This window comes from Sebastes umbrosus, chromosome 12, assembly GCF_015220745.1.
Source record: "Sebastes umbrosus isolate fSebUmb1 chromosome 12, fSebUmb1.pri, whole genome shotgun sequence".
Lineage (NCBI taxonomy): Eukaryota > Metazoa > Chordata > Actinopteri > Perciformes > Sebastidae > Sebastes > Sebastes umbrosus.
The window spans coordinates 4662975-4684695 of record NC_051280.1 but is presented as its reverse complement, the minus strand read 5'-3'; the positions used below and the strand labels follow the sequence as shown (position 1 = coordinate 4684695).

At 44.4% G+C, this 21721-nt stretch overlaps 1 protein-coding gene across 1 annotated transcript; it reads left to right on the top strand.

Annotated features, from left to right (window-relative positions):
• The first annotated feature begins 363 nt into the window (after positions 1-363).
• LOC119498836 lies at positions 364-20078 on the top strand. The gene is made up of 4 exons (XM_037787907.1): positions 364-2849; positions 4281-4472; positions 5636-5794; positions 19357-20078. The coding sequence occupies exons 1-4, from the start codon at positions 911-913 to the stop codon at positions 20076-20078; spliced, it is 3012 nt and encodes a 1003-aa protein (XP_037643835.1). The 5' UTR covers positions 364-910.
• The last annotated feature ends 1643 nt before the right edge of the window (positions 20079-21721 follow it).

Here is a 21721-nt window from a genome sequence, read left to right as displayed (position 1 = left end):
TGCTACTGAGCTGTACCACTCCCTCACACGCGCCGTTCAGGAGCCAAGAGAAACACCCATTCAGTTTTTGGTGCGAGCCATGGATCTGAGACAACAAATTGTCTTTGCTTCAGAAAGAGCTAAGTCTGGTTTGCAGTTCAGCGCTAATCCAAAATCAGTTCCTCCAAACAGTAATTACCGGCCTCCATGATGACGCCATTCGAGCAGATATAAAGCCATACTTACAAGATCCTGAGGTTACAGATGAAGCCCTTTTGGAGAAGATGACGGCTGCATACAGTCTCGAGATGGAAAGAAAGAGCAAGTTGTCAGCCGCATTAAAAGCAAAGATGATTAAAGTGTCAGTGAAGAAGATGAGGAAACTGAAAAGGAAAGCTATGTGCACAAACCAAACAGCAAGGACAAACACAAGGAAACAAAAAAAACATGATACACTGATGGAAAAGGTTGACCAAGGTAACAAAGCCATATGTGACGCGATCCAGAACCTCACCACTCAAATTGCAAGTCTTCACCAAACCCCTAAGCCTCAACCCATGAGAGTGAGTGAACAGCCAAACCGAAAATATCGACCACAGCCTAAGACTGCAAACAGCAGACAGTATCAGAACTGTCAGATATCCAACCCTGATGGAAGGTGTAGTCACTGTTTTAAGTGCGGCAGCGCCGAACACTGGTCATCAGGTTGTAGAATGAAAAATGTCGCAGCCAACACAAATAAAATTGTAATCCTGCATCATTCTGCAGAAAACACAGACAAAGTGGATCTGTTCAGCCTTCGAGCACCCCTCACTGGTAAGCAATAGCAAACAGCCAAGCTGGTAGGGAAGAGATGTCTAGTTCGAGCCTCTCTGGGAGGAGTTGACACTACAATACTGTGGGACACCGGTCACAGGTATCAATAGTGGGAATGAACTGGAAAAGAAAATACCTGCCAGACACTGAGGTGAGACCAGTGAAAGAGCTGCTTGAAGAAGGAGCATTGGAGCTCTCAGCTGCAAATGGAACAGACATTCCGTATGAAGGATGGATGGAAATTGAATTCACCCTGTCCAAAAATGCTGTGGCTGGAATGAATGACAAACCTGTTCTGGTCCCAATCCTGGTTTCCAGCAGTGACATGACACGCCCCATCATTGGCTTTAATGTGATCGAAGAACTAGCACTCACAAATGACACAGGTGAAGATTGCATGCCATCTGGTCACATGGTAAAGAGACTGTGCTCAGCACTAGAGGTAGGACACAAAACTGCAAGAGCTGTTTTATCTGTTTTAAAAAAACAAAAGCCTGTAAACCAACCCCACATAGCCAGAGTAGGCAGACGATCAGTGACCATCCCAAAGAACAAAGTGATGACAGTGCAGTGCGGCCGGCTAAATAAGAGTGTGTTGAGTACGTCACATGTAGTGTTGGAGCTGAAGCAGGAGGCACCATGGCCAACAGGCTTAGCCATTAGAGACCAGCTAATCGAGCTCCCTCCAGAAGATAATGGTAACATTGAGGTGACTGTTGAAAACATGACTGACAATGATATAACGCTTTGCAGTCGCACTACACTTGGCTGGTTGCACAGTGTTGATGCCATCTACCCATTGCAGACAAAGCCTACTGAGGGTGAGAAACCTCAGACATCAGACAGCAGTGTTGCCCCGCCTGTGCAGCAGTCCGGCAGCGAGTCACAAGGTGAGCGCTGGGACCCAGCTGTGGACCTGAGTCATCTGCCAGACGACCAACGGCAACAGGTACAGCAAATGCTCAGAGAAGAGTGTGATGTTTTTGCAAAAGATGATTGGGATACAGGGTGCATTAAAGACTTGGAGATGGACATACAGTTAAAAGACAATGTGCCCGTACAAAGAACATACAATGCAATCCCTAAACATCTCTACCAGGAAGTGAAAACACACATACAGGACTTACTGAACCAAGGCTGGATTCAGAAATCCTGTTCTTCATATTCCTCACCTGTAGTATGCGTCAGGAAGAAAGATGGAAGTCTCCGCTTGTGCATAGACTACAGGCTGCTGAACAGGAAAACACTGCCTGACCATCATCCAATTCCGAGGATACAGGAGATCTTGGAAAACCTGGGAGGCAACTCCTGGTTCACGGTGTTAGACCAGGGGAAGGCTTACCACCAGGGCTTCATGAGCGAGGAAAGCAGACCCTGCACCGCATTCATAACACCATGGGGACTTTATGAATGGGTGAGGATCCCATTTGGGCTTACAAATGCGCCCGCAGCTTTTCAGCGCTATATGGAGGGATGCCTGGGAGACCTCAGGGATGAAGTTTGTGTCCCGTATTTGGATGATGTCCTGGTATTTAGCGCCAGCTTCGAGCAACACATCCAAAATGAGAAACAGGTGCTGCAACGACAAAGAGAGTGTGGTATAAAGTTAAGGCCGAAGAAATGTGACTTTTTCAAAAGTGAGGTCTGTTATGTGGGTCGAGTAATCTCTGCAGAGGGATACAAAATGAATCCCAAAGAGGTGGAAGTGGTTCAAGCACTGAAGCACGAGACACCAACCACTGTGAGAGAAGTGAGAAAACTGATGGGTTTCCTCAGTTACTACAGATCCTATGTACCAGACTTCCCCAGGACAGCCAAACTCCTGTACGAGCTGTTAGCAAAGCCTAAGTCTGAGCAGAAGCAAGGCCAAAAGAAAAAGGGGGTTAGCCGCAAATCTGCTCAGTTGCCACCATCTCATCCAGTCCAGTGGACAGCGATTCACCAGGAGATAGTGAACAAACTTGCAGATCAGCTGACAAACCCTCCAGTGATGGCATATCCAGATTTAGAGAAACCCTTAGTACTCCATGTGGATGCCTCAGAAGAGGGGCTAGGTGCAGTTTTGTACCAGCGTCAAGAGGGTGTTCTTAGAGTCATAGCATATGGATCAAGGACATTGACAGCGGCGGAAAGGAACTACAAGTTGCATTTTGGGAAATTAGAATTCCTGGCACTGAAATGGGCCATAACAGAGCGTTTTCGTGATTACCTGTTTCATGCGCCTCACTTTACTGTGTATAGTGACAATAATCCTCTGACATATATCACTAAGTCAGCGAAACTCAATGCAGCTGGACACCGTTGGGTGGCAGAGTTGGCAGATTATAGGTTCACACTCAAATACAGGCCCGGAACAGCAAATCGAGATGCAGATTTCTTGTCACGGAGACCAAAGCCCATTGAAGAGATCATGCAGGAATGTACAGAGGAATGCCAACAGGAAGCTGTTGAATGCATCGGGAAAGCTCTGGAGGGCGACAAAACAGGAGATGTTAATTGGATCTATATACTATATACTGGTAGTTGTGGATCATTTTACCAAATATGCACATGCCTATGCAACAAGAGACAAGTCTGGGAAGACTGCAGCCAGAAAACTCTTTGATGACTTCATTATGCGTTTTGGTTTTCCGTCCAAGATTCACCACGACCAGGGAAAAGAGTTTGAAAATACTCTCTTTCGCAAGCTCCAAGACTACTGTGGTATTCGCCATTCATGCACCTCCCCATATCACCCTCAAGGTAATCCTGCAGAACGCTTCAACAGAACGCTGCTGGGAATGTTGCGCACACTTGAGGAGTCTCAGAAGTCAAGGTGGAAAGAGCACCTAAACAAAGTGGTCCACGCTTATAACTCAACTGTGCATGAAGCGACAGGATTTTCGCCATTCTTCCTCCTCTTTGGTCGTGAGCCAACCTTGCCTGTTGATCTAATATTTCCGAAAAAAGAGAAGAAGGGAACAAGTCACAGGCTGGCTACGCAGAGAAGTGGAGAGAAGTTATGCAAGAAGCCTATGCTATTGCGATGCAGAATATGAAGAAAAGCGCAAGAAGAGGACAGACAAACTACAATCAGCGCGCATGGAGTTCTGCCCTTGAGCTAGGTGACCATGTCCTGGTGAGAAACCTCACGCCCAGAGGGGGTACTGGGAAACTGCGTAGCTACTGGGAAGACATGATTCATGTTGTCAAGGGAAGAAAAGGCCCTGATAGTCCAGTTTATGTGGTCGAACCATTGCAAGGAACAGGGAGAAGACGTGTGTTACATGGTAACCTACTCCTGCCATGTCCCTACCTGGTTGAAGAGCCAGAGGTTCATGATTCCAACCTGAAAGAGAGAAGCAACAGAAACAAAGCAAAACAGAGAACAAGAGGAAATCATAAAGCTAAACATGATACTTACCTGACAGACACAGACAGCTCCAGTGAAGAGGAGTATCACTTGTGGACAGCAGTGAGACATGCTGATCCGCTCCTTAATGCAGAAGCAGAAGAATTCTATCCTAGGAGGGAGACATCCAGAGACAAGCCTGAGAGGGCATTCGTGTCAGAGGAGCACCCTGAGGAGGAGCATCCTGAGGAGGAGCATCCTGAGGAGGAGCACCCTGAAGAGGAGCACGTGGAGGAGAGACATAGCATGGAGAAAGAGGCTGATGCCTCAGCTGTTGAATCTGAGAGTGAGCAGAGTGATGCTGAAACATGGAGGGACAGGCCAAAGAGAGTCAGACAGCCCAGGCGTGTCTACACCTATGATCAGCTAGGCCAGCCGACCTTTCAACAGTTGAAGACCTGCCCTGTCAGTGTGAAAAGGCCCTCAGGAACCAGCCATGAACCCTCTACCAGATCATCATTCATGTATCCTTTTTATCATGAATAGATATAAAAGACAACACAGAGACAATTTTATAAGTTAGTTTATCTTTGATCTTTACCTAACACAAGTTAAAGTTCATGGTGATGTTGTGGTATTAAAAACACATATTGCAGAATGTAGAAACAGGTAATCTGAACATTTATTTAAGTAATAAGTACAGAAATAGGTCACTATCCTAGTTTATTGGAGTAGTGTAGTATACAAACAGTACTGACAGTAACAGTTGTGTGTACACTTACAGTATAGACTTAATGAAAGCATGGCTTTGAAATATGTAGACACATAAATATCGGGTGTATATGGTATTTTCCTTGTCCCTTTACGAAGATTGGGGGGCCCACCAATACTTCGATGGACTATTCACCCTTCAATACTAATGGACTATGAACACTTAGTCTTGTATTGTTGCCATGGGAGACTTTTGCCAAGGAAAAAAGAAGAGAAAGAAATACTGAGAGATAGTATAGCCTAACCACCCTGTAATGTGTAATGTGTGTGAAAATACTTACCTGTTTACTCACCTTCTACCACGTGTTCCATTGTTGAGACGATGTTGATGAATATTGTCAAAAGATAGAAAAGAAAATGTATGGCAACATTTCTTTTAGTGGGGGAGGGTGTTGCGACCTAGAAATATTTTATAATTTACATTTTATTGACCTTGAATAGATTTAAGTTATCTAAGAAGAAACATACACTACACTACACTATTATCTGATTTGTTATTATCACAAGGTCAAAGTTCAGAGTGATGTGATGTCATCAGTCAGCGCAATGTTATTATGGCAAAGGTCAAAGTTCAGAGTGTGATGATGTCATCAGTCAGCGCAGTAGCGACTAGAAAACGTGCTTGTTGTTTACGTTTTGTGTGCGAGCGGTTCTGATTGCTTCGTGTAAAAGATAACTTCAACAGAACTGGGAAAAATAAAAGTTGCCAAAAGGAAGACGGAGTCATGTCTCTTTAAGGGTGCAACACCTGGATCCTGGACTTCCTGACCGCCAGGCCCCAGGTGGTCAGGGTGGGCAGCCACACCTCCAACATCCTCATCCTGAACACAGGATCCCCCTGGGTTGCGTCCTCAGCCCCCTACTGTACTCCCTGTACACACATGACTGTGGGGCCAGGTTCAGCTCCAATTCCATCATAGTTTGCGGACAACACAGTGGTGGTGGGCCTGATCTCTGACAACAACGATAAGGCCTACCCGGAGGAGGTGGCTGACCTGTCACTCTGGAGCCAGGACAATAGCCTCCTCTTGAAACGTCACAAAAACCAAGGAGCTGATTGTGGACTTTAGGAGAGCACAACATCTGACGTACACACCGCTGAGGATTCATGGGACTACTGTGGAGAGGGTGATCAGCTATAAATACCTGGGAGTGTACATCACAGAGGACCTGAATTGGTCCTCACACACAGACACTCTTGTGAGAAAGGCAAGGCAGGGCCTTCACCACCTCCGACAGCTGAAGAAATTCAGCGTCTCCCTGAGGATCCTTCAGTCTTTCTACTCTGGAGCTGTAGAGAGCATCCTGACAGGAAGCATCATTGCCTGGTTTGGCAACTGCTCTGCACAGGACAGGAGGGTTCTGCTGGGGTCACTGGGGTTGCACTCACAGTATTTTCCTCATACCTCACCGACAGACAACAATATGTACAACTGAGCAACCACAGGTCAAGGTGTTCCACTGTTTCACGGGGTGTCCCCCAGGGGTCAGTATTGGGTCCACTACTATTCATCATTTACCTCCTTCCCCCCCTTTTGCTCACCTACAAAACCCTCCACAACCTTGCCCACACCTACCTCACTGACCTCCTTCAGGAATATACCCCCTCCCGTTCCCTCCGCTCGTCATCAGCTGGTCGTCTGACCACACCCACCTCATGCCTCAGCACCATGGGAGCTAGAGCGTTCAGCTGTTCTGCTCCCAGGCTCTGGAACTCCCTCCCTCCACACATCCAGCAGTCTGACACTATCACAACATTCAAATCCCACCTCAAAACCCACCTGTTCAAACTGGCCTATTCTCTGTAGTGTAGTGTAGTGTAGTGTCTGTAGTGATCATATGCGTCTGCCTAAATGTGTCTCTGTCATGTCCGGCTGTTTTTATCTGTTTATGTATAATTGTATCTTTGTATGGTGTCCTTGGGTGTCCTGAAAGCCGCCACCAAATAAAATACATTATTATTATTATTAAATGAGACTACTAAAAGTCATCATGCAGACTCGTCCTTCTTTACAGCCTCATTGTGTATACTCGCGTTCATGCAACTGTGGTGTAGTTTGTTTATAGCCTAACGTTAGCGTTTTACTTCTGGCAATTGCATTCACACTTCAAAAATCATAAAAGTTGTGATCATACGTGAATATTATCCTGCTGAACAAAATATGTAAGTATCAAACGTTTATTAGCCACAGCGCTTATTTTCTGCAAAAATCTGAAATTGCTTGTTAACAGCGACACCTGTGACCGCTAAGTCAACGAAAGTCAGTGTCCTGTTGCTCTCGCTTGTGCTCACTCTACATAGACATGAACGAGCATCGCTCAAAACAGTGAGGCGACACACGTCAGCTGAAACCACAATATCACTCTATATTTCAGCTGCTTGGCAGTAATGTTGGCTGACCAGACGAAGGTCTCTCCATGAATCAGTGCTGATCCTATTGTTGGCTTTTCCTGCCTCAGCCTCCCGACCGCGACCGGAAAGAACAGGCGAGACACCGGAGTTTTGGTCAGAGACGATAAGCCCCTTCACTTCACAAGACACAGGAAACCTCTGTTGTTCTGGAGGAGCTGCAGCATTTATTTCTGCACAAACGTCCATTGTACATTCACAAGATATTCTCAGAGCTACTAACTCTTCTGCAGTGTGTAGTGTGCGTGCATGCACGTGAGAGTAGAGCAAAAGAGCCAGAACGAGCGCGGTGTGTGAGTGAAGGCAAGCAGGCAGGCAGAGGATCAGAGTACAGCAGAGACTCCGGCCCTGGAGACCAAAGCTACGGTCTCCCCCATGTCCTCCGACCGCGGCCAACACTGTTTAACAGACGGGCTTCACTACATAGAACTTTGCGGTTTTGGTGCTTCTGTGTAGTTTGTGTTGGAGTCTGAACAGCGTAGCCACACGCGAGCACGCATGGGACACCGACCTGCAATGATTTATACGTGTTAGAAGTTACAAACAGTCCCTTTAAGATCAGTGGCTTCTACACCAGTGTGCAATGACCAGGTGGAGGCTGAAGTCCAAAGATTCTCCAGGGTTAAGATGGGTGGGTTAGGCATTCAAATTAAGTTGGTTTGTTGCAGTTTTGAGGGACTGTTTTTAGTTTGCAAATAATGCATAATGAAATATAGGAAGAATAAATATGTTCCCTCATGGATCCCTCATGGTAACTTTGGCTGTTAGGGAAGCAGCTGAGTGCTGCTTCTATAGGCCATGTTCAGACGTGGCATTAACAAGCATCCTGAGTGATCGCATCACAAGTGGACAAGTACAGGTACAGGTGCACTCAAGACGCATTGGAGACACGTTGAGATCCAATCGCTCAGACCACATTCAGGGGTGGTTTGGGTCACATATGGCAACATTCTTTCAGCTTACTCAACTTTCGTCCCGCTGGGCTCCGCGGGTCTCTGCGCTCCTCATGTGAATAGACAGGCAGACGCGAGCGCTTGTCTGCCTCGCAGCATGGAAATGGCTTCTGTGCTCTACTGTATTCTGTTGCTACAACTGTATTTTATTAATATATATCCTATTTATCCTTTTAATACTGTATATTGTCTACTTATCTACAGACTATCAGACTTGACACGCGGGCATTATTATCATACTGTCGCTGATGTGTTTTGTTTTTGTTCCGGTGCTCTGCACGGGGCTGACAGCCGCCTGCTCACGCTCATCCCCGGCTCTCTGAAGTGCTGTACCCCACTGGCGGCAGAGTTGGTGGAACGGAGGTCCCCGGGGACCGCCAATACAATAACCTTTTATTTTGATGTTAATAAAATCTGCCTAAATTCACAAACATGTAGGATATTACCACTGATATTGATGTAATATTACGTCACAACGTCTGCTGTATTAGCCGTGTGTTAACTACTGTTCTACAGATGTATTTAAAGCTGAAGTAGGCGAGTTTGGAGCAAATATGATTAAAAAAAAGTTATTTTTATAAAACGGTCGCTATATCGTGACAGTAGTACATGAAACAGGTAATCTGAAAAAAATCATGTTCGTCCGGTGTCCTCCTCTGTGCTACGGTGCTCCTAACGGCATCTGCAAGATTTCACAGACCGGAGGAAAACAAGCAGTCAGAGCTGATCAGAGGTCTACTGTCCATCTGCTGTCTAAGAGAGCCGGCTGTCAATCACTCGCAAACTCCGATCAAATGGTCAAACTAGGCAGCGCTGATCAAATATGAATCAATATTATGTTACATTAATGCCTATTTCTCTCCACAAATGTTTTCAGAATCATCTTGTAGTGCACGATTTAGCTGTAAAATGAGAAAGTTTGTGACTCGGCAGCCATGTTGAGATCAGGTTGGGATGGCTTGATGGAACGCCAAGTTCCGGTCACATGACCGGAGCACAGCCAATAGGATTGCTCTCTCTCTCTAAAATGACCTGTGATTGATCAAAGTCTCCCATCACGGCCTAGATTTTCTAAAGCCTGAAAACAGAGCCATGAGGAGGTGTAGAAGTCTAGTTATCTCTCAGAACACTTGAATTACAATATGCTGAAAGGTTATTATGGAATTTTTGGCCCAATGGTGCCAAAAATATACTGCCTACTGCCGCTTTAGAGCTGTCTACTTGGGATCGGATCACTCAGCATGCATGTAAATCTGAACAGTTGAGGTGGGGAAGTTAACCCAACGTACAAAACCCAAACCAAGAGCTTAGTATGTGTTCAGTTTTACACGACAAAAAATACTCTGACGAAGATGAGGACTATTTAGTGTGCCAAGATGAAAGGGGTTCATTAGTTCCTCCCTATGATCGATGGGGGGGAAACATCCACTGTGACTACAGTTAGTGAGACCCCCGTTTGAAGCGGTTTAGCTTTGTTCTACTATCAGCCACAAGGAGCAGCAAATAAAACCATTCCACACTTGGTTGGACTAGCCCCACAAAACGTGAAATAAGCTATTTAATAGATTTTTCAGGTTAATTGGGCTAAAGTCACATTGATTAAACCTCTGTAGGTTCAAGTAGGTTGGAACCATGCTGGGAATTATGTGAGGTTACCAAACTGTAAATTGTTCCACCTTGTCTCTTCTTCTGTGAGTTTTGGCCACCTTTCCACCGCAGCTGTCCTTTGAACATTCAGGCTACCAGCTCTGCTGTAGCCAACATAATTTCAGAAGTCCTCTCTTTTCCGGCTCTAGTTGATTTGGAGGTACAGATTGTTAAATATTTATTAGTTCTGAAATGATATTTGCAGTTCTCACTACTTTATTTATCCAGGATCGATCTGACAAATGTCTGAAAAACAGTTTCTTTCCATCATGTTTGTTCTCAGTGAATTATTTCACACCTCCACGGCTGATGGCTGTCACCTGATGTATCAGGTGAAGGGGACAGACAAGAGGAGACAAGACACAGGACAAGGCAATGCATTTTAAGATTTATCGCAGAGCAGATCAAGCTGATGTTGTGTATGTCTGTTGAGAATATTTATCAGATTGCTCTACACAACTTCGGGTTAAGAGAACCTCGCCTCTTCCCACCTTTCCTTCTTAATAGGAGATTACAACGGACTAATCTGTAATGGAAAAATAACCTGGAGAAACAGATCTAATCTGTGACAGAAATAACAGCAGCACAGGACAACTTTTTAAACACGGCTGCCTGCAGACGACGTGCACCTTTAAAGGATTATCCTCACACTTGTCACCTCTCTCCAAAACATTTCCAGCTTCTCTCTATCTGCCTCCACACAGAGGAGTCAGTGTTCGTCTTGATACGTATCAGTTATCATGGCCGAGCCACCTTACAGTCTCGCTTTCCAATAATGAATAGATTTTCTAAAAACGTTTCAGTTTCACTTCTGCATGCTCTTATCAGGCAAGTGGAGGGCTGTTAGGAAGAGGAAGAGGCTGCAGGTCTTCGATGAGGCAGAATCCAAATGACCTCACTATTAATTACAATGTTTTGTCCCTAAAAAACTGCTGCTTTGCTTTAGCTGTTCTTCTTAAGGGTCAGTTTGACTGTGCACTTGTGTCCAAACACAGTATGTGGCTCCTCTGAGGTGCTCTTTCTTACATTCTTCATCTTCAGCACTGCCAATAAAAGGGATTAAAAGGGGTCATAAGCAATTGGACACTCCAATTCTGTCAACTACAGTATACCCTCTGGCACTAAGTTGGCACAGTTATGATTATTAGTAATAACAGTATGGTGTGTTTGCGAGTGCACGTGAAATGCGCGTGCGTGTGGATAAGGAGTCAACCGTTGCATCAGATATAGAGTCGGATGAGTCAGCTCTGATTATCGAGGCGGTCCGCCGAGAAGCTGAAGAGGCCGTGCGTGTGATCGTGGAGGAATTGTAGACAGTAGTAGCATAGCAGAGAGAGCCGATTGCAACTTCGGTGACTGACACTCCTCAACCAGAAGACTTCCAACAAGGTGTGTGTTACCTAAGCAGGTGTGAGAATAGGTCCAGCTCCCGCCAAGAGGATTGTTCCACCCAGTCTTGCCTACAGGGGCCACAACAGGCTTATGTTCCCGCTGTGCAGCAAGTGTGCTGAAGATTTTAACCAAATGTCTGATTGTACCAGTGACCGCGACAGACGACTGTCAGGTGTGTGGGTCTCATTTGAGCTTCTTAAAGTGGTGGAAAAGGGGTACTAGATTGTCAGCATTGAGGAAGTGTGGCGTTTTCCCAACAAGACAGACACATTGTTCAAGGACTATGTCAAAACCTTTCTAAAATGCAAGCAAAAGGCTTCTGGCTACCCCGGGCATGTCAAAACACCTGATGAACAAAAGAAATACATCGATGACTATTCTTGAAAAAGAGGGCATTAAACTAGAGGCTAACAAATACTGCGTCAACAAAGCTATAAGGAGTTGCAATAAGCTATAAGTCGCCTTCGTGCGAGTTGATCACAGAATTTCATATTCCACTTCTAAACAAACCAAAAGTGTTTACATTGTACACCACTAGTCTTCCACAGGAGTAGCCGTCCAGCGGTACTTATAAACAAGTACATTGTGGTTAGAATTGCATTTTGAGAGATTTGGATTATTGATAACACTTAAAGCTGAAGTAGGCGAGATTGAAGCAAAAATGATTAAAAAGTAGCGAAAACACAATGGCTCTTATTTTCAGTTGATTATTGTTATGTTCTGGTAACAAAACGTGGACCCACAAGCAGCACACACTAGTCGAATTAAAGTTGTAACAAAAGGAGAATTTATTAATAATAATAAATTGTACGATGGACAGGGCTGGGGAGTCCTCAGAGTCCGACGTGGCCGTGATAAAGACTATGAGTCTTAAAGGAAACGAGGAGCATGGGGAATGGGGTTCCAGTGATCCTCCAGAGAGTTGAGTCCACTTGTGATCCGAGGAGGAAGAATGGCATCGGAGAGTGAGAAGGTAGGTTAGTGCAGGAAGCGGAGGCAGCTGACAGGTAATTGTACCACGGTGGTGACGAAAGCGATCTGGCGATGAATGGCAGGCACACCGGAGTTGATATACTGCAGAGTGTGTCTGGATTGAGTGATTGATGTCAGCTACTCCAGCAGCCACCGTCCAGGAGAAGGCCACACCTACTTACACACAGACAGACTAGACTGACAGGGTAAAACACACAGGAGACAAAAGGACAGGGAAACAGAGGAAATACAGGGAAAACTAGACTGCCAGGTGATATCATGACAATCATACACTAAAGAAAACATTGTCTGCTTTTTCTCTAGTTTATGCTTTTAATCTGCAGTTTTGCTGCATAATAATTTTGATCAATGTATGTTCCCTGTTTAGTTGAGATAAAGCGCTCTGAAATGATATTAACACATTCTTTAGTTGTAGGTGGTGTAATATTATTAGCTCAATAAATTAACAGCTTTATAATAACATATGTCATGTATTTTGGTGGCAGTTAAGACATTTTTTATTAAACCGTCATGTATATTTGAGCACAGATTTAGTCTGCTGTACTAATCATTTCATGCTGTGACTGTGAAATAGTAAATGTATTTTTCTCCTGATGTCTGTGTGAACAATTAAACACCATAAAGCATCCAGGTTGGTAGATAAGGTGTGTGCAGATTACTGACATCATCTCAACATTTAAACTTCTTAAATTTAAACCTTATGTCCAATATCAGTTTGCAAAGTTTCTTGCAACAACCTCAACATAATGGAATGTCTTTTCTTCCATGTTAGAAAGCTCTGTTGCAACAATTATAGTGTCATTGTTTGGACAGAAAAAAAAGTTTAGCAAAGTTGCCCACTTTCGAGAAACTTGGACAAAACGTTGCTGTGAAAAGGTGTGGCAGAGAGTTAGTTGTTCATTAGCACTGATGCAATGTTAAATGCTTGTCTGTCAGGGGAAAATAATAGTTTTACCACAAACTGACACTTGTAGCACCTGCCATTTGTCCCAATTCAGTAACCCCTAGAGAAATATTTATTGCGAATGTTAGGTCTATTTTGGTGCTGGAGGAATCATTAGTGCCATCCGGGGCATGCAGTCTGAGTGGACAACAACCTCAGAAATATCACACCACATCTCACAATTTATTCCCCCTTTTTGGAGGCAAGATAAATCTCTCCAAGTTATGAATTAAACATAGCAGCAGGTAAAAATATATTAGCGCTTACCAGGGAAACATGAATAATGTATTTGCAAATGGATCCATTTAGACCGCGATAGGTTTTCTCTGCTCGTTTGTGTGTTCACACAGAGAGCAGCACAACTGAGATGGAGCTGACAGCTACAGTTTAATTTCCCCACTGGGCAGATTTGGCCCGTTGGAATGAGGGTTTTAGAAAGCATTCCCATCTCTGCAGGATATATATATATAGCATGTGTAAAGAAAATGTTGAGGTGAGTGAATGTGTTTTCCCAAGACCAAACTTGGTGACAATATTATTCACTTTTACTTGTTGATTTTTCATGACATATCGAACAAAAAGAGAGCATTGTCAATACTTGCAGATGCACAAAGACGGCAAACACAATCAGGAGCTGCAGGCAAAAGCCGAGGGGGTTGTGAAAGTGATGGATAAAATTTAATTTCATTAGGTAGATTTGGTACTCAACATGGATTCTGGACAGCATTTCCAATCCTTTGGGTTATACATAACAGATCCGAACCCGTGACCTGGGTGGATGGTACTATAGGCCTCAGAAAACTTGCTAGCAGACCATAAGGAAATGATTTGTCAAAAAGAGCTGACATATAACTTTATAGGCTATTTTGGTGGCAATTCCCTTGAACTTGGCGCAGCTCATGCTGCATTTTTTTCTCATTATTCCCCATCACGTCCAACAACATGATAATGATATTTAATAAAAAGTGGGAAAAAACAAAAAAACAAAATGGCTGGGCTTAAAATTACTACATTTTTATAGTGCAAATGTGAAACTGAAAGTGACACATGGGACACAAACAGCGGTCTCCTGAATGAAAGCCTTGTGTTTGGACACATCCACCTACCCTCCAACCCGCCTTGTGTGTCTTTCGCTTTTTAAACTATGTCCGTGACAAAGCATCCGTATTTGACACCGTTGGAATAAGAACAGGCTGGCAGCACATGAAATCTGTGTGAGGACACTACCTATGTATTGCTCAGAGGTTTAGTTTTTTGTTTAGTAAGTAGCCTGTGGTTCAAACCCAGCTTGGGGCCCTTCTGTTTGGAGTTGCATGTTCTCTTGGTGTTAGCATGGGTTTTCTCCGGGTTCTCCATTATCCTCCCACAGTCCAAAGACATGCAGGTTAGGTTCATTGTTGACTCTAAATTGCCCGCAGGTGTGAAAATTAGTGTGAATGGTTGTCTGTCTCTATGTGTCAGTCCGGCGACCTGTTCAGGGTATATTCCACCTCTGCCCAATGTCAGCTGGGATCGGCTCCAGCCCCCTACATTTAAGTCTTGGGGCAGATATAACCGACCAAACAACAAAGCATTACAAAAAAATGTCCAAACTAAACAAACAGTAAAAAACAGCAATGTGCACAACAAGTACAAGCAAAAAGAGGCATGTACTGAGAAGCAATGCAAGAAAGCAATGAAAGCAAATATGCCAACAGTTCAAAATTTCAGATGGAAAAAGTGCAGGCTATGATGACAACAAAATATGACTGTCAATCATCACAAACAAAAGCTGTCATCATTCAAAAATCATTAGGCAGATCCTCTGGTTCAAGGGAAAGTAAAAGCGCCCATGGTCGAGAGACACCCATGACAAATCATATTTTGCAGTTTACCTTTATCAGACCTGTAATTGCCCCTGTCTACTCTGCATGTGTGTGCTGTATCAGTGGGTCCGCACCATTACCACTCCAGAATACACCTGTGGTGCGCCGAGTAGGCGGAGTCTGCACACCATTTAAAAGGCGTATCAGCCGGCACCAGTCATTTGCCCCGTTCGACTCAAGCAGCAAAAGCAGTATGTACGCCTATCTCGGATCACATGGCCGATACAAACAACAGGTTAAAACTTGATGCCAGGCAACAATGCAATCTTAAATTGATGAATAAAGTCGGTATATACTTAACATACAGAAGAGCAGCCAGGAGGTAATTGCTGGTATCATTTTGTCTCTGTGGCATCAATATCTTGTCAACAATTAATGACACAATAAACCTTGATCGCTCTGACAGATCCATGCTTTGTTTAAAGTGATGTCTCCTCCCGTCGGCAAATGTTTTCCCCTCCATTTAAAAGGAATGCTTCTCCCTCGCTGCTCATCATCACTTCTCGCCGGATTGTGCCCCAGCTGTATGAAAAGGAGCGCATCCAGTGTCAGTGAGAGACTACTATGACATCGAGCTGAGGTATTGCTGCTAATATGAAGACTAAGTATTATTGGCGGTACACACTGTAGCGTTATGTACCGTTATTGCATAGAGCAGATCAATAATCAATCATTAATTGACATCAAAATATGTTTCTATAATTAATAACCCCAAATTATTAATCATAAACCCATGAATTGTCATAAAAGGTGAAGGAGAGTGGTGACACTCAGTTTCAAATATCACAAACAGTTTTAATATCATACTTTACCCAGGCGCCACCCAGTTTTATAAAAAAAAAGGAAAAATTCACAATTTGATATCAATCAGTTGAGTCTCTTAATCTCAGGGTTGCTACGGAGTTCTTGGTTATAGTGGACAGTGATTTGAAATGTTTATATACACACACAAAATCAAGTAACCAAGTTCTTTATAAAATGAAGTGTTTATTTGACTAACTAGAATATAATGGAATGAGAAGACAAAAGGAAAAATGAATAAAATGAATAAAGGATAATTAAAGGAATACAGGGTATACAATGATGGACATTCACGGGTAGAAACAATTAAATGTGACCAGGTCAATTCAGTGACTAATATCCCTCTGATTAGATTTTGATATTTGCCTATCAACTAAGTTTAGTTTTCATATTAATGTACCATTCAGCAGCAGATAGTTTAAGAAGCACCAGGGAAGATTGAGAAGCAGATTCATCTAATAAATTTATGTGTGGTCTAATTCAGGTTTAGAATTTACGGATGAATTTCCTAATTCTTCTTGCATTTAACATGATCAATTTTAGTCATCAAACTCTTTCTCTTCTGAAAATGCATCTATACATCACCCTCGCTGAGCAGGCTGGTGTGGAAGGAGATTGTGCTGTTTGGAGTAGAGTGGAGGCAGATTCTGTCTGGAACACGGCATTTTGGATCCGTTGGATTTAACGATGCGACCCTGATTGAGCCGTTTCTCTCTCTCAGTGGCTTTCAGTGGCTCTCTTTGGCGTCCTCGGACATGGTCGACTGGCATGTCACCTAGATGCATTTTTCCATCTCCGTCTCTCCCTGTCTGGTGCAGCATTTCTTCAGACCCCCCCTCTCGTAGCTGAAGGGGTCACTCAGTTCAAAAGGTTCTTGACTTAAAGTCTTGCTTTAAAGTCTCTTTTCTTCACACGGGCTGGTACCACCAGCATGTCGTGGATACAGTAGGGTTGTCTCAGCCCTCAGGGCATAGCGGCAAGGCGACAGAGTGGCAAAAGAGATGATTTGGCAAGGCAGGTTCTTTAGCCATATTCAGGTAGGCTGGATGACGATCTCAGCCTGGCATGAGGTGCTGGGCCTCAGGACCTTAGGACGGTGAGCAGCCTGTGTCCCCGGTCATGTTCTTTCTCACTCCCCCCCCCTTCCCTGGTTTTGCGGGAGAGAAGGGGGGGAAAAAGTACACTATAATGCAGCTATTGTCCACAGGCATCGAGTCTCGGTAGTTGTATTTTCCTTAGAGCAAAAATTATTTTTTTAGTTAATTATTATGATAATACGAATATATTAGTGTATGAAATAGGTATCCTCGTGGGCAAGTCGGCCGCAGAATTCACTGAAGATACAAGATATCTATTGTGCAGTGGCATCATGCAGACAGCAGGGGGTTCAGAATAAAAGATGTAAATGTCTTCATAGGGGCCATGATAACAGCTCATGCCAGACTCATGCTTTATGACTTGTTGGAAAAATTGCAGGTAGGCATGTTTTATCATGACACTGACACTGTTGCTTTAACATAGCTAGCCGGTGGTTTTTCTTCTAATAATACTAATGTGTTTCAGTAAAATGTTCTTAAAGGATTTATTTATTAGGTTACAGCAAGTGTGTTAACCTGGGCGAAAGGCCTATTGAAAATATTCCTCCTGCTGATATCGAAAGTTAGTATTTATTAGTTCAATATACTTTTTATTTTTTCATAGTTTTTCTAGACTAACAGTATGGTTTTTACCTGCAGTACCGTCAACCAGTGGTGGTAGAACAAATTTGCAGAATAGGTGGAACTGACGATCCATAAATCAACATTCAAACGGTGTGTACATGATAATTGCAGATGTAAAATACTACTTGGATATACTTAGGAATGTGCTGCATGTCTGTATTTTTCCAGCACAATTATCCAAGGTCCTGACATGTGTCTCTCATTGCCCTTGATGTCTATTTCAGATTCTGTGTTGCATACTTAGTCAACAAACATGTAGTGCCTATTGGAGGACAGGTACCTTAAAAGGAAATAAGTGTCAGACGGAAAAGACAATGTGAGATATACGACTGTGAGCAATTTTGTGTCGGGACCCACCATCAAGATGGTGGCAAGAGACCACATGAACTCAGTCACATGATCCTTGACCCATGGACTCCTATCAGTAACCATTGGCTACTGTAGCATGATGAGTCATTCACACGTACTTGTGAAATTCTATCAGGACAAAACAAAGGGATGCCCTTTATTCTGTCTCTTTCTTTCTATTTATTAGCAAACAGACATATACTCAAGGAACATCTATGGCAGACGACGCGAGTGCCTGCCTTTTGACCTGCTAACTTCAAGCAACAAGAGCTAGGAAGTTAGCATCAAGCTGCTCGGAACAGTATTGGAGCGACCAGCTTCCTTCAAACTGCACAACTGGATCTCACACAGCAAGGACAACATCTTTGACCCTGGAACCACTTTCTCCAGCCTGCTTTCTCCATCTTCAAAACATGAAATTACCAACCTTTTCTTCCATGGATTGGTAACGTACTGGGCTTACCTTAGCATTAGCAATTGTACACGGCTGAGCAAGACTGTTCAACTTAACTTCTGTGAATGTAACAATGTAATTTGTGCCCTGTTATTAATATATATTGATATTTTATTAATATTAAGTTCATTGCTATTAATGATTATCTGAAATATTTCCTAATAACCCGACCAGCTCTGATCTGCGTCCCCAACATTATGGTGCCCCGTTTGATGCATAATATTGTTGGCAAATTGTTCATAACTGTGCAATATTAATTAAAGCATAATATTTGGTCAAAACCAAAATTTTGATTCCACTTCTAAACAAACCAAAAGAGTTAACATTCTACATCACTAGTCTTCCACAGGAGCAGACGTTCAGCTGTACTTTTAAACAAGTACATTGTTGGGACCTCACCAGGTCTTTGGGGACAAAGAGCGGCCTGCAAGGCCAGGAGCCTTAAAACAGGCCTACATGTAAAATAAAAGCCTGAACAAAGGAACAAAGACTAACCACCAGATCTTTGAAATCTCTCACCTGGGTGCGATATTTCATTTGAATTCAAACATGGGTCTCCCATTGGATGAGGCTCACAGTAACTGTGGGCAAGTTTCTGGTGACAATCAGTGATCTCATACCTGCAGAAGAAAGAAACAGACCCCCGTTCTTCACGAAGGAAAAGACGACCGCCTTTTTCTTCAACTGAGTCGACTCTGGCTGCTTTCCCTCTGCTGCCACATGGAGAATCAGCCCTGCCGTTCACCCGCTGATGAGCGTGATAACGGCCCTTTATTGCCTGAGCTTGCGCAACGCTGCTGGACCAATCAATGGATGGAACACACAATAATCGCTTCGGAGAAGCGTCCCAAGTACGAGGCTTGTGTCTGGGCACAGACAAAAGAGGGCACAGGACGGACAGGTATGTACCGCTAACGACCTGTTTGCCTGAGAATCACCTGACTCGGACACTGAGAAGGGTTCTGCTTCCGACCCATCCAACCAGACCTTACTAGCTCTTGGCCGGACCTCCTCCAACCTCATCAATCTTGATAGTCACCGTGCACCAGTAGCGGCCCGCCCGGCGGATACAGGTTCACTGCCCTCCAGGAGTGTACCCCAATCCACCCAGAGCCGGGCTACCTTGCGATTTGACCAATCTCCATCTCCATCCCGAAAAGGGGTAAGGTACTCCCGAGACACGCGTGGCTTTAGGCCCTCATATGCTGACGATCGGTACACATCGCGTAGCTCACGACCTCACCCCGACCGAACTCCGTCCCCTGCACAAAGGGTGAGCAGTCGTCCTCCTTGCTATGGCGATCCAAGCGACTATGGGCTTCCGGATGACTCGGACAGCATTTACCCGCCCGGAGTTCAAGGCCTACGTACCCGTCAGCTTGAGTCCCTTGCGAAGAACATTGAGCACTTTGACCCGAGTAGTCAAGAGTCCAACATCGACGACTACCTCAGGAAGATCGAGCGCTGTCTTTCTGATCTACCTCACGCTTTGTCATGTGAGAAGCTAAAGCTTGTATGGAAAACCACGGCTAGAAGCATCCATGTCTTCATGGAAACCCTTGCACCAGACATCAGAGACTCTGTAAAGCTCTGCGAGAGGAGTATTCGCCATACACAGACCAAGCTTCTGCCACTCTCTGCGCTTTCGCTGTAATGCATAAAAAGCATGAGTCCCCGAGAGATTATTACAGGCGCCTGAGAGCCGCGCACTTTCAGGGACACAATGCTCCGGGCCTGGAGGAGGAACACACTTTTAAGTCCCTGTACCTGCACAACCTCCACGAAAGTGTGCGTTATGATGTAACCATGTACAGCAGGTCGAACCACCTCAGCATGCAGGAGATCAGGAAGTATGCGCAGATGGCATGGTAGACACAGACACGCCCCGATGACGACAACGCCAGAGTCCTGGGGATTCAGACCTCTGAGAGCACCGACCTGGCACTCGAAGGCAACGAAATGCCTCAGGCTAGGAAGAATGCCATGGTAACTTCCCAGGGGGGCCGACCACCTCGCCAGCAGGGTAGTCAACAAAACCAGGGGGGTGGCAGCCAAGGCCACTCGTAGAAGAAGCCCTTGTTGCCTTGATCTGGCCTTATTCTATCTCAGTTCTAATAAGTAGTAGAAAAAGAATGGTGAATCAGCGAAGAAACAGGAAGATTTTTACTGATTGTGCAAATTTATCAAATTTAGCATTGATTCCTTGCCAGCCAAGCCATGTCCCATAAATAATAATAATGCTTCTAGCACATTAAAGCTATCCCTGTTAAACGTCAGGTCTTTGGCAGGAAAAACTATTTAAATCAATGATTTTATTATTGAGCACAAGCTTGATTTTATGTTTTTAACTGAAACTTGGTTAGAACAAAATAACAGTGCAGCTGTTCTTATTGAGTCAACTCCTCCCAACTTTAGTTTTATGAGCGAAACTAGAATGCATAAGAAAGGAGGTGGAGGTGCCATATTGTTTAATTATTCTCTCCAATGCAAACAGATTTCTTATGGATGTAGGGACCTCACCAGGTCTTTGGGGACAAAGAGCGGCCTACAAGGCAAGGAGCCTTAAGACAGGCCTACATGTAAGACCAAAAGCCTGATCAAAGGAACAAAGACTAACCGCCAGCTCTTTGAAATCTCCCACCTGGGTGTGAGATTTCATTTGAATCCAAACAGGGGTCTCCCATTGGATGAGGCTAACAGGAACTGTGGGGTCTTTCCGGTGGCACGCCCACAATCTCACCGGAGATATAAGCAGAGCGCACCTTTAAGGATGTCCCTTTCCATTGCGACTTCGTTTGCTCCAGGAGATACCAACGCTGCAGCGTTCCCCTTTAAGACCTAGCCACAGTTCCTGACCTCGCTGGACAAGTTAAGCTATTGTTGTGTTCATCAGACTTTCAGATCCTCATCCCTGCAGAAGAAAGACACGGACCCCCGTTCTTCACCAAGAAAACGACGACCGCCTTTTTCTTCACCGAGTTAACTCTGGCTACTTTCCCTCCGCTGCCACACGGAGAACCAGCCCCGCCGTTCATCAGCTGACGAGCATCATAACGGCCCGTTATTGTCCGAGCTTTTAACGCAATTAACGGACGATACACACCACAATCGCTTTGGAGAAGCGATCCAAGTAAGAGGCTTGTGTCTGGGCAGAGACTAGTTAAATTGTGTGTTACCATAAGTTTATAACTGTTGTTTATTTGTGTTGAATGTACGGACCGCTGAGTCCGCTTGTTTGCTTTGCTTTGTTACTGTTGTTGACTGTTGTTAACTGTGTGCTCCACGCCGTGGGCATTT

Excerpts from the sequence above, each read along its gene's own strand:
- LOC119498836 (XM_037787907.1), top strand. The coding sequence starts at position 911 with ATGAACTGGAAAAGAAAATACCTGCCAGACACTGAGGTGAGACCAGTG. Across the intron at positions 2,850-4,280 it reads TGCCTCAGAAGAGGGGCTAG|AAGCAGAAGAATTCTATCCT; the intron begins GTGCAGTTTTGT and ends TCCTTAATGCAG. Across the intron at positions 4,473-5,635 it reads CTCAGCTGTTGAATCTGAGA|GGTGCAACACCTGGATCCTG; the intron begins GTGAGCAGAGTG and ends TGTCTCTTTAAG.